Source organism: Mustela nivalis, assembly GCF_964662115.1.
Source record: "Mustela nivalis genome assembly, chromosome: 11".
In the NCBI taxonomy this organism is placed as follows: domain Eukaryota; kingdom Metazoa; phylum Chordata; class Mammalia; order Carnivora; family Mustelidae; genus Mustela; species Mustela nivalis.
This window is the reverse complement of record NC_139030.1, coordinates 40,788,984-40,801,645: the sequence shown is the minus strand read 5'-3', so window position 1 is coordinate 40,801,645 and position 12,662 is coordinate 40,788,984. Positions and strand designations below refer to the sequence as shown.

Genomic DNA, 12,662 nt, shown 5'->3' with positions numbered 1-12,662 from the left:
AGTTTAGAGGGAACATACCTCAACACAATAAAGGCCATGTAAGAAAAACCCACAGCTAACATCATACCCAATGGTGAAAATGGAAAGCATTTCCTTTAAGATCAGGAACAAGACTAAGGATGTCCACTCTCACCACTTTTATTGAACATAGAACTGAAAGTCCTAGCCACAGCAATCAAACAACAGAAAGAAACAAAAGACATCCAAATTGTCAAGAAAGAAGTAAACCTGTCATTATCTGAAGACATACACAGAAAACTCTAGAGATGCCATCAAAAAACTATTTAAAGTAATAAATGAAATCTGTAAAGTTGTAAGATACAAAATTAAAGAAATCTGTTGCTTTTCTATACACTAGTAACAACACAGCAGAAAGAGAAATTTTAAAAATCTCGGAGCACCTGGGTGGTTCAGTCAGTTGGGCATCTGCCTTGGGCTCAAGTCATGGTCCCAGAGTCCCAGGATCAAGCCCCAAGTTGGGCTCCCTGCTCAGTGGGGAGTCTGCTTCTGCCCCTACCCATACTCCTTCTCCTTCGCTCTTTCTCCATCTGTACCTCAAATAAACAAATAAATCTTAAAAAAGAAAGAAAGAAAACAATCTCATTTACAATTGCACCAAAAAGATTAAAACACCTAGGAATAAATTTAACCAAGGAGATAAAATCCTGTTCTCTGAAAACTATGACTGATGAAAGAAACTGAAGACAACACAAACAAATGGAAAGATATAACATATATTCACAGGCTGGAAGAATTAATGTTGTTAAAATGTCCACACTACTCAAAGCAATACTGATTCAATTCAATCCCTAACAAAATTTTTCACAGAACTAGAACAAATAATCCTAAAGTTTATATGAAACCACAAATGCCCTTGAATAGCCAAATCAATTTTAAGAAAGAACAACAAAGGGCACCTGGGTGGCTCAGTGCGTTGGGCCTCTGCCTTTGGCTCAGGTCCTGGGATCGAGTCCTATAACAGGCTCTCTGCTCAGCAAGGAGCCTGCTTACCCCCCCCCCCCCGCCTCTCTGACTACTTGTAATCTCTCTCCCTCTTTCTGTCAAATAAATAAGTAAAATATTTTTTAAAAAAAGAACAACAAAGCTGGAGGTATCACAATCCCAGATCTCAAGATATACTCAAGTATCAAAACAGTATGGCCTTGCACAAAGACAGACACAAGATTAGCAGAACAGAACAGAGAGACCAGAACTAAACCCACACTTGTATGGTCAATTAATCTCTTACAAAAGAGGCAAGAATATACATACAATGTGAAAACGAGTCTTTTCAAAAAATGGTTTTGGGAAAACTGGAGAGCTACATGCAAAAGAATGAAACTGGACCACTCTTACACCATACACAAAAATAAAGTCAAAATGGATTAAAGACCTAAATGTGAGAAATGAAACCATAAAAATCCAAACAAAACACAGACAGTAATCTCTTGGACATTGGCTTTAACAACGTATTTATGGATATGTCTTCTCAGGCCAGGGAAACAAGAGCAAAAATAAACTACCGGGACTACACAAAAATAAAATGCTTTTGCACAGCAAAGGAATCATCAACAAAACAAAAAGGCAACCTAGGAGAAGCTGTTTGCAAGTGACATATACAATAAGGGGCTACTATCCAAAATATATAAAGAACTTCTACAACTCAACACCAAAAAACAATAATAGGATTTTAAAAATGGGCAGAGGACCTGAAAAGACATTTTTCCAAAGAAGAGATACAGATGACTAATACATAAAAAGTCACTCAATATCACTAATAGGGAAATGCAAATCAAAATCACAAGGAGAAGACACCCCACACCAGTAAGAATGGTTAGTATCAAAAAGAGAAGAAATAACAAGTACTGACAAAGATGTAGAGAAAAGAGAACCCTCATGGTCTATTGGTAAGAACATAAAATGGTACCATGACTATGGAAAACAGTATGGAGGTTCCTCAAAAAATTAAAAATAGAAATACCATACAGTCCTGTAATTCCACTAAGGAGTATTTACTCAAAGAAAACAAAAATACTAATTCAAAAAGATATATACACTCCTATGTTTATTGCAGTATTATACACAAGAGCCAAGATATGGAGGCACCTGGGTGGCTCACTGGGTTAAAGCCTCTGCCTTCAGCTCAGGTCATGATCCCGAGGTCCTGGGATCAAGCCCCGTATCGGGCTTTCTGCTCAGCAGGGAGCCTGCTTCCCTCTCTCTCTCTCTGCCTGCCTCTCTGCCTACTTGTGATCTCTTTGTCAAATAAATAAATAAAATATTTTTTAAAAATAAAATAGATATGTATCAAATAAAATATGCATGAAGTATAGATAAGAAGCTGAATAGTTTCTTTTCATTTTTACAAAATTTTAAAAATCTAATGTTACCTTCAAAATATTAACATGTTCATTGCAAAAAGAGACCACTTTGGGGCATGTGCTGTAAGGAAGGGACCAGACAAGCATCACTGCTGGACCTGTCCTGAGACAGTCACAGCTTGGGAGGGGTCAAACTTTAACAGCCAAAGACTGGGAGACACAGCAGGTCCCACAAAAAAAATGAAAACATACTACTAAAATGGACAACTTTCCAGGCTGAGCACAGTCTAACAGGGTAAACTTAGAAACAGTTCTGGGGTAGAAAGAGAGATGGATAAATGAATACATATGTGATCAAGTCTAATTTTGGTTGGAAATTTCTAAGTGAGGGGCATAAAGGTGTTTACTATACAATCCATTAACCTTTTCAGTGCATTTGAAATTTTTCACAATAAAATCCTGGGGCAATTATAATTGAAAAGCAGTTTGGTGGGCACCTGGGTGGCTCAGTCAGTTAAGTGTCCAACTCTTGATTTCAGCTGATGTCATGATCTGAGTCATGAGTCGGGCTCTGCATTGTGCATGGGGCCTGTTTGAGATTCTTTCTCTCCCTCTCCCTCTCCCCCTCCCTACTCTAAAAAAATAAATTAAAAAAATAATAATAAAGTAAATGCACTTTTGAGTGGTAGACATTTTGAAGGAGAAAAATCAGTTTTTAAGATTGCACCTAATTAAAGAAAAAAAACGACTGCACCTAATAAACTGATCTCCAGAGTTGCAAAGAAGAGCTCAAAAATACTCCAGCGCTTTAGCAAGTACTGATATAGAGAGCTGCCAAAGTTATAGGAGGCTACTGCAAGAAAACAGAAGGTTAACAATTCAGTTTTCACAAATATTTGAGGGCCAAAACCTTGCAAAACAATTTTCAAAAATAAAGTATCCAGGTATCTATTCTGCCTTGCTAAAATAAGTTCTTTCATCTTGCTTCAATTCATATCTTCTCTATTAGATAGCAGGTATGTGTAAATATGCAGAAACTGATTCATAATTTACACTGGAATAGCATTATATGTATATTTATCTAAGAAAAAGAGAAATTCCAATAGCATACGCTATTTTGCCCTCCATTGTACTTGCTGCTCATACACCTGGAATGAACAGACAAAAGAGGTGAGTGAAACTATTGGTCCCTTAGCCTGCCTCAGTCACCCAGTGCCCCTTATAATAGGAGCAACCTGCTGGGCTGAGTGTGAGTCTAGAATATACAAGCATGCATTTTCTTTTTTTTTTTTTTTTTAAGATTTTATTCATTTATTTGAGAGAGAGAGAGAGAGCTTGAGTGAGGGGAGAGGTAGAGGGAAAAGTAGATTCCCTGCTGAGCAGAGCCCAGGACCCTGGGATCATGACCTGAGCCAAAGGGAGACACTTAACCAACTGAGCCACCCAGGCACCCCGTAAGCATGCACTTTTTTATTACAAACTAAATCACAAGCTGAATGTGTCTTCTGGAACGTAGCCTCAGTGACACATTTCTCCAGTGTCCATGCTAGGAAAACTAGCATGTTCATGAAAAAACAGTTTGTAAGTCTCTAATCTCTAATCCTTACTTAGGCATTTTTCATGGATAATTTTGACCGTCAGTAATTTGCATAGTACATTCCAACTTCAGAACCTAACCTCACCTCACCTAAGATTCAACTATACTAAACTCTAGTCATTTGAAATATTAAGAGCTCTGGATTGGTATCAGCAATGACAGATTCTAGTCCCAGCTCTCCTACTAATTAGCTGTGTAATCCTGGGCAAGTAACTATAACCTGAGTCTCAATTCCTTCGTCTACATAATAAGGCAGTTGGTTCAGATGGCCTCTAATTCATAGATGGTTACCACATGTAACCATCTATGAATCACGCAAACTTTTTTAGAATTTGTTAGCTGTACTCCAGCTGGTATCATTTACCTAGAAATAGTTATTTAATGGTGAATAATACAAATCAGCATTCAGCTCGTAGTAGATTAGGAAGGTTAATAAATACTAACACACTGTCAGTTCTGCTAACTTTCCTTTCCAGAAAGTAAAAAAAGAAAATTGAAAATTCTCACTTGAAGACATCTATTTCCCCAACATAGAAAAACCAATCAGCAAGAGAATCATTAAATTACAGGCCAATACTGGAAGCAGGTATGATTAAAGTCAGTGGTTCTAAAATATAGTTTTAACCCTGTTCTCGGCAAAGTGGCTTAAGATGAAATAATCTATTGTACCAATAATGCAAATATGGGAAGAATACAAAGAACTGTTCTGACTAAAATGTTTAAAATTCATTATCTGGAGCTTAAGAGCATTATATAGGAGAGTTTTGTTCCTTTTACCACCTCTATATTTTACAAACAAAAAAGTCTGTCCTCATTCTCATTCTTTATTGCAGTGGCTTGCAAATCTGATTGTAAATAAGAATTATCTGGGAAGCTTAAAGGTTTGTAAAGGATTTTTTTAAAGATTTTACTCAAAATGAACAGAGGGATGAGGGAGTGCCGAGGGAGAAAGAGAATCCCAACCAGACTCCACACTTAGCATGGAGCCCGACACAGGGCATGATCCCAGGACCCTGAGATTATGATCCAAGCCAAAATCAAGAGTCAGATACTTAATCAACTGAGGGTCCCAGGAGCCCCAAGGATTTTTTTTTTAAAGATCTTAAGTAATATCTACACCCAATGTCAGGCTTGAACTCACAACCCCAAGATGCAGAGTTGTATGTTCCACCAACTGAGCCAGCCAGGCACCCCACTAAAGAATTTTTTTTTAAAACATCTGATGAGCAGACTTCCCAGGAACAATACAATCAGATTCTCTCAAGAGCATTAGAATTTTGAAGAAAAAAAAAAAAATCTCCAGATGATTCTAACACACAGTCAGATTTCAGCCTCCAAATATCACATATAAAAGAGGAGGTTGGGGAAGGAGCTTATTTTTGTTTTTGAAGTGATTGGGGAAGCTCAAGCAAAAAGAAAAGTCTGTCTGTCTTCACCCAAGAAATACAAACTCCAAGGATCTTCGATTAAAACATAAACGTTTTTTGCATTTTTTTTAAATGAAAATGCTTTGAACTCCTAATAGCCTTTACTCAGTGTATAAACTTACAGATTTATATCTATATAGTGAAATAGCTATTTAAATAAAAGATGCTTTCTACCAAATTCACTTCTCTGTGTTTTCTCAAGTTGCATGGTACATAGATGCTCAGTCTTTGTGTTCCTTAAAAGTTGACAATGCATACATTTTGGAAATCTGTATCACATTATCCAGTGACTTAAAAGCATACAATAATTCTTTTATTTGGTGTTGTATCAGAAAAGACTGATTCTAGTGTTTTTAATTATAATTTCACTAATAAAAGCAGGTGACATAGCAACATACACCTTAATAACAGAAAACATTAATAAGTGAACAATAACATATCAAGTTTTTTAAAAAACACCTGCAGAGTCACCTTGGAATGCTGAGTAGGTAGTCTAAGGTAACACTCAGCTCGTCCATATTTGTCTGTTCCAGGCATAATGGAATTGTCAGAATGAGGCCACTCCGTCTGTCCTTTCCTCCTATTAGAAAAAAAAAGACATAAATACAACATGTAATAGATATTAAAGCACTAAATAAATATGTTTGGGTCCAATGCTACTAAAACAAATAGTATTTAAGATATAAGTAAATAGAACTATCTAATAGCTGCTTATTTTATACATTGTAAATGTTTATAGTAGTATAGAAAAATTATACCAAATTTAGAAAGAATAAGAGAAAAAAATTCATCCATGAAAACTTCACTTAAGCACAGCTATTATCATTCTGTTTAATTTTATTCATTCAGGCTGCTTCTTAATGTAATCAATTCATCGAGCTCCTACTGTACACCTAGCACTATAAGCATTTACAAGTAAAGTAAATTTCCAATCAACCCAGGAAGAAAGGCTTTACATCATAAGAAATAACAGTATGAAATATAAGTTTATCTGCTAGGCTGTGTTGTATAATACATATAAAGTATTATAAAAAAGGATTTAGAAAATGAGAAAATGATAAGAGCTGTGATAAAGGTGAAAAGCTTCGTAGAAAAGTTAAGACAAGAAAAATGGGTAGAATTTATAAACCAAGTTAAGAGTATTAGAATATTCTGTGATGAGGAATGATCTGAGTGAACTCATAGAGGTCAGACAGGACTTCTGCATTCAGGAGGCAAGAAAGAAAGTTCTGCCCAGCTGTGAAGAGCACATGGGACCTTGCTGTGGAAGCCTGAAAGCCAGGCAGTGGAACATACTCGCATTTTGTGGATGCTCAAGCCCTCTTCAATCTTCCACAGGCATTAAAATCTAACTAATACTTTTATACACACATATCTTCTGTGAAAATTCCCCATGTGACTAGCTTTGACACTGATGTCCATTCTCTGACCCAACTGACATTTCTGGCAATTTCAGAAGCTTAAGAAACAGTAAATACTAAAGGTAAAAAATTTATATGATCTCTAGAAATCTATCACTAAAAACTGAAAGCCGTGAAGTGAAAAAAACAAATCCTTTGAGTGACAAGAGGGCAATTCATGATGGACCAACCATAGACAATCTTCTTTTTATTAGACTAAACTTATAAATGAATGACATTCAACCAGTCTGTGTAATATGAATAAATGTAATTTCAAATGGTTCAACTTAATAGATAATCAATAGTGACTTCAACTACTTACGGTTTTTGTTCAAGTTTTTTGTTTTTTGTTTTTTGTTTTTTTAAATGGATTGCACCCATGGTTTTCAAGCTGAATCCCTGAAATGATTTTGGTTTGAAAAGTTTTTCTCTATTATTAAAAAAGGTGAAAATTATGGGTTGATAAAATTAATAGTCAATAGAGAAAGTCAAGAAGTATGGCTAAGGAAAATTTCATTTGTTAGTCAAAAACTGCTAAGTTTTACGCCTACATTAAACTAAATGTGCAAAAAAAGTTCATATCTGTACTGCAGCATCCTGACCCACTGTGCATTTGTCTTCAGAGGACAGTTCTAACATACAGAACTACATTTAACCTCCTGTCCTCAGCCTTCACTAAGGAACAATAAAATAATTACTAGAGTAAAAGAAAAAGCCAAGAGAAAAAAGATCTTCAAGGTAGATATGGCTAGGGTGCTTTGGTGGCTCAGTCAGTTAAGCAACTGACTTTTGGTTTTAGTTCAGGTCATGATCTCAGGGTCTTGAGATCAAGCCTGGAGACTGGCTCCATCCTCAGCAGGGAGTCTGCTCAAGGACTCTCTCCCCCTACCTTTGCACATGTGCACACACACCCACACCCTCTAAATAAATATAATGTGTTTTTTTAAAAGTAGATATGGGGGTGCCTGGGGGCTCAGTGGGTTGAGTCTCTGCCTTCGGCTACCATGGTCTCAAGATCCTGGGATCAAGTCCCACACTGGGTTCTCTGCTCAGCAGGGAGCCTGCTTCCCCCTCTCTTTCTGCCGGCCTCACTGCCTACTTGTGATCTCTGTCTGTCCAATAAATAAATAAAATCTTAAAAAAAAAAAAAAAGTAGATATAGCAATGGAATACCATGCAGCCGTCAAAAGAAATGAAATCTTGCCATTTGCAACAACGTGGATGGAACTAGAGAGTATTATGCTTAGCGAAATCAGTCAATCAGAGAAAGACAATTATCATATGATCTTCCTGATATGAGGAAGTTGAGAGGCAACGTCGGGGATTTGGGGGTAGGAAAAGAATACATGAAACAAGATGGGATCACGAGGGACATAAACCATAAGAGACTCTTAATCTCACAAAACAAACTGAGGGGTGCTGGGGGGAAGGAGGTAGGGAGAGGGTAGTGCGGTTATGGACACTGAGGAAGGTAATGTGCTATGGTGAGTGCTGTGAAGTGTGTAAATCTGGCGATTCACAGAACTGTACCCCTGGGGCTAATAATACATTACATGTTAATAAAAATTTTTTTTAAAAAAAGTGGATATGTCCAACAGAATGAAATGCTGCACATAGATAAGTATCATAAAGATGAAAATATGTCAATGATAAAAATTACAGAATAATATCCACACAGCAACAGTGTGGGCAAAAAGGCATTTTCTTACACTGGTGGGAGAAACAGAAATTGAAATACTCTTAGAGGGTAATCTGACAAAACCTTACTAAATTTAAATGTAAATTCTCTTTAACAGCTCCACTTACATGGGAATCTATACTGCTGAACTTGTACAAAGTGCATGAACGATGAATAAGAATGTTTCCTGTAACACCATTAATATCAGAAAAGAATGGAAAAAACATCAGCATCAACTGGTAAGGAAAGAAGTTGTTCTTTAAAAAAGGAAATACAGGGATGCCTGGGTGGCTCTGTCAGTAAGCATCTGCCTTCAGCTCAGGTCAAGATCCCAGGGTACTTGGATTCAGCCCTGCATCTGGCTCCCTGCTAAGCAAGCTCCCTTATCCCTCTCTCACTCCCCCTGCTTTTGTTCCCTCTCTCACTGTGACTCTGTCAAATAATAAATAAAATCTTACCAAAAAAAAAAAAAGAAAGAAAGAAAAAAGAAAATAATTAAATAAGGAAACAAGAATTCTAATGGAATTCAATATCTTATTTTGTCCTTTATAATCTGCACTAGAAAAACATAGCAATTCAGAGATACAATATAATTTTTAAAAAAGATTGTTGGTAGCATAATGATCAAGACAATTATGATAGGATCCAAAGTAAAAAAGAAATAAAAAGCAAGATAAAAAAAAGTCCAAGTAACTCTAAACAGGCAGGCCATATTACCTATTCTAAAGCATATGCAAATGATATCATTTACTCAATGATCCTTAATTCCAGATAATCACTATACCTGAAGTACCCTGCAACTAATAAATTATCTTTCAGCTTCTCTCCGATTCTTAGCTAATACACACTTTAGGTTAATAGCCAGAGAAAAATTCAAGCCTGTATAAACCAATTCGAAGAGTAAAAAGTGAAAACCATGTAACTGGTATTTCCTAACTACTCCTACTGCACTGAAACTATCTCACAGGAAGATGGAAGACAAAAGCTATGATGCAGGATATCATAAAAACTAATTCTATATTTCAAAAACAATTACTTAGGTGATGGTTAGTCAATTATTCTTGGCCCGTATTATTTCATTTTTATATAAAAAGATATGACATCTACCTTGCAGAGGTCATTTTAATCAATTACAGAGTAAATATTGTACTGCCAAGTACCAACAGTGACAGAGGTGGCTTGCACACAGCTATCCACTCTGATTAACAGAGGTCTCAGAAATATCTCTGAAATGAAACCTTCACAGAAAAATGCATTTCTGTTGAACTTACCAAAGGAAAAAGTTTAAACAAATTTATATATCAAACACTTCCAGTTTTAAGAAGAAAGCATACCTGAAAGGAATGCAAGTTTTTTCTTCAGAATGGGTAGTATTACTGAGGCCTCCATTTTATTCCAGTAAATGTCCTCACTTCTGAAAACAAAGAAAGGTAAATGTTAACTACAAGAAAGTAACTATTCTGTGAAATACATACTTATGATGGCTTATCCCAGGGAGTCTCAATTTCAGCATTACTAACATTTTGAGTCAGATTTTTTTTTTTGATAAGAATTGTTCTGGGCATTGTGTTTAGCAGCATCCCTGGCCTCTACCCATTAGAATACAAACAACACTCCCTCTTCCAGGCTGTGACAACCAAAATGTCTCTATAGACATTGCCAAATACTCTGGTAGGCAAAAATCACAGCCAGTTGAGAATCACTGGCTTAACTCTTTTTGTTATTGTTTTTTGTTTTTTTATTTTTTAAGCAGGCTCCATACCCAACATGGGGCTCTAACTCAGGACCCTGGGATCAAAAGGCACATGCTCTACCGACCAGCAAGGTGCCCCACTGACTTAACTCTTCTCCGGAGCAGTACTCTTGGGGTAGAACAATAGTAATTCAATAATTCTTGCTGAATAAAGGAATGAATCAATTACTCAAAGAGGCAATCTTTTCTCTATTGCTCTCCTCCTTAATTATACAGCTTAATTCCAAATATCTGACTCTTTCCATTGCACTATTAAATAGCTATTCCTAATTTCTCATATTTTTGCTTCTCCATATCACTTCTTATCCTCATGTTTACCTCAAGATATTTCCTAATATACTGTTTCAACTTTTGTCGCCACTGTTAATTATCTCCGTCTCTCCACAACATGAATTTTTTTTAAATCTCCAGGGAAAGATCTGATTAACCCAGCTGATCTCCTATCAAGCTATAATTCACTGTTCTTGGTTTCGTTTTCTAATATTCACTTGGCCACAGAGAGGGGTTATGCCTAAATACAAAATGGGACTATCCACACAGCAAGGCCTAAGGACAAGACAGTTTCCCTTGAAAGGGAGCTTTAACAGCATAGGCATCTGGAGACTTGGCCAGCCCCATATACTATTAAAATAGGATTTTGAGGAGAGCAGGCCATTTAAAACAAAGCAAAAAAAAAAAAAAAAAATCAAAATTTCAATTATTATTATCCACCTATACTTAACTGCACATCTGAGATGTATTCTCCAGCACATTTTATTCTTCCTTCCCCATCCCACCTCACACCCACCCACCATCATAATATAGTGACAGCTCCCTGCAATACTCCATGAATTTGCTTTGTATTTAGCGAATTTTAATGGCCTCCTTTTTTAAAATTGAGATATAACTGACATATAACACTATATTAGTTTCAAGTGGACATAATGATTCACTATTTACATATATTGCAAAGTTACCACAATAAGTCTAGTTAACATCAGTCACCATACATAGTTTCAAAATTTTTTTTCTTATGACAACTTTTAAGACCTATTCTCTTAGCAATTTCAAATATGCAGTATAGTATTATAAACCATAGTCACCACAAAGCATACTTTCTTGAAAATAATTTTCGAGCAGAATAGAAAATGTGACTCCAAATGAAAATATATTACTTATTCAGCAAAAATTTGCTATGAACTTATCCCATTACAGATACTGTGTTATTAGCTGGAGCTAAAAACTCAAGTCATAGCCCTACCCTAGAAAAAAAAAAGTCTTTTAAGGAAAAAAAACCTCAGATATTAACAAAAAAAGATGTGATCCTAATATTTGTCAAATAATCACTAATTAAACAAGATTACTTAAAGAAATATATTATTTTACAGCTTCTATATATACAACTAAAAAAAAAAAATCACCATTATTTGTACCTGTCTACAAAGAAAAAAATCGCTATCAAACTAAATAGGATAGATTTTTCTCAAGTTTTATTCTTGAATATTTGTTTGCAATTTGTTCATTTTTGTTCTACATTGGCCGCTGCTGACATACAACTAGTAGGAAATGTGATGGAAAAGCTCACATTATACATTTTAAATCTAAAACAAGTAGCAGGAGCACCTGGGTGATTCAGTTGGTTGAGCATCTGCCTTTCACTCAAGTCATGATCCCATGGTCCTGGGATCAAGCCCCACATCAGGGTCCCTGCTCAATGGAGAGCCTGCTTTTCCCTCTCCCTTTACCCCTCTCCCAACTTGTGCTCTCTCACTCTTTCTCTCTCACTCTATCTCAAATAAAAATTAAATTAAATAAAATCAGTAGTTCATACTTGCAGGTCAATACCCTAACCTGAGGAATCAGTTACCCAGCTCTACAAAAACCAGAGAGCTCAGATTCATATCTACGGTCCCCTCTCTTGTGACCACCTTATCAGAGACCAGATTTGAAAATGAGATAATGTGGGGGTTCAGAGTGAGTTATTTGCCCCCAGACAAGTCCCTGGGACATTCAGATATTTTTGAGTTAAAAACAAAAATAATCAAGGCCCAAAAGACATAATTAGAAACTCTGACCTTCCCCCTAACTGCCTAAGTGAACTCAAATAAAGGACTTGCTCCAGGGAGAGCTATCAATCACTGTAGATAAACCGCATTAAAATATGAACTCAGGGCAGTAGACCTTGAGGAACTTAAGCAATTTTGATCTTTGATTAAGTTCTCTCTATAGCTTATTGTTCCTACAGTTGCTATAGGGCCTAACATTTGTTTACCAAACATTTACTCTTTTTCATCTTCCTGTGAATTGTTTTCCTACCCCTTTCTCCTAAGTTCAGGATGACATATATATCTCATTTTGCCTGGCTGTCTTTAGAATCTCATAATTATGTGGATTCCCTATAGGTAATTAATTTGATTTTCTTCTCTCAATCTGTCTCATGTGAATTTAATTCTCAGACCAGTTCCAGGGCGCCTGTGTGGCTCAGTCAGTTAAACATCTGACTTTGG

The 12,662-nt window shown here is 36.2% G+C and overlaps 1 protein-coding gene across 4 annotated transcripts in view; it reads right to left on the bottom strand.

The window, feature by feature from the left end:
• Window positions 1-12,662, bottom strand: part of SESTD1 (SEC14 and spectrin domain containing 1) — a 136,173-nt gene that overhangs the window by 82,574 nt on the left and 40,937 nt on the right. For 2 of the 4 annotated variants that reach the window (XM_082689364.1, XM_082689362.1), the window contains exons 2-3: window positions 9,758-9,837; window positions 5,817-5,925 (exon numbers count right to left, since the gene is read on the bottom strand). In XM_082689364.1, coding sequence (XP_082545490.1) covers window positions 5,817-5,925; window positions 9,758-9,812 — 164 coding nt within the window. In that variant the 5' untranslated portion in view covers window positions 9,813-9,837. The remainder of the gene's footprint in view (window positions 1-5,816; window positions 5,926-9,757; window positions 9,838-12,662) is intronic. The other 2 variants (XM_082689363.1, XM_082689361.1) reach the window with 1 other exon arrangement.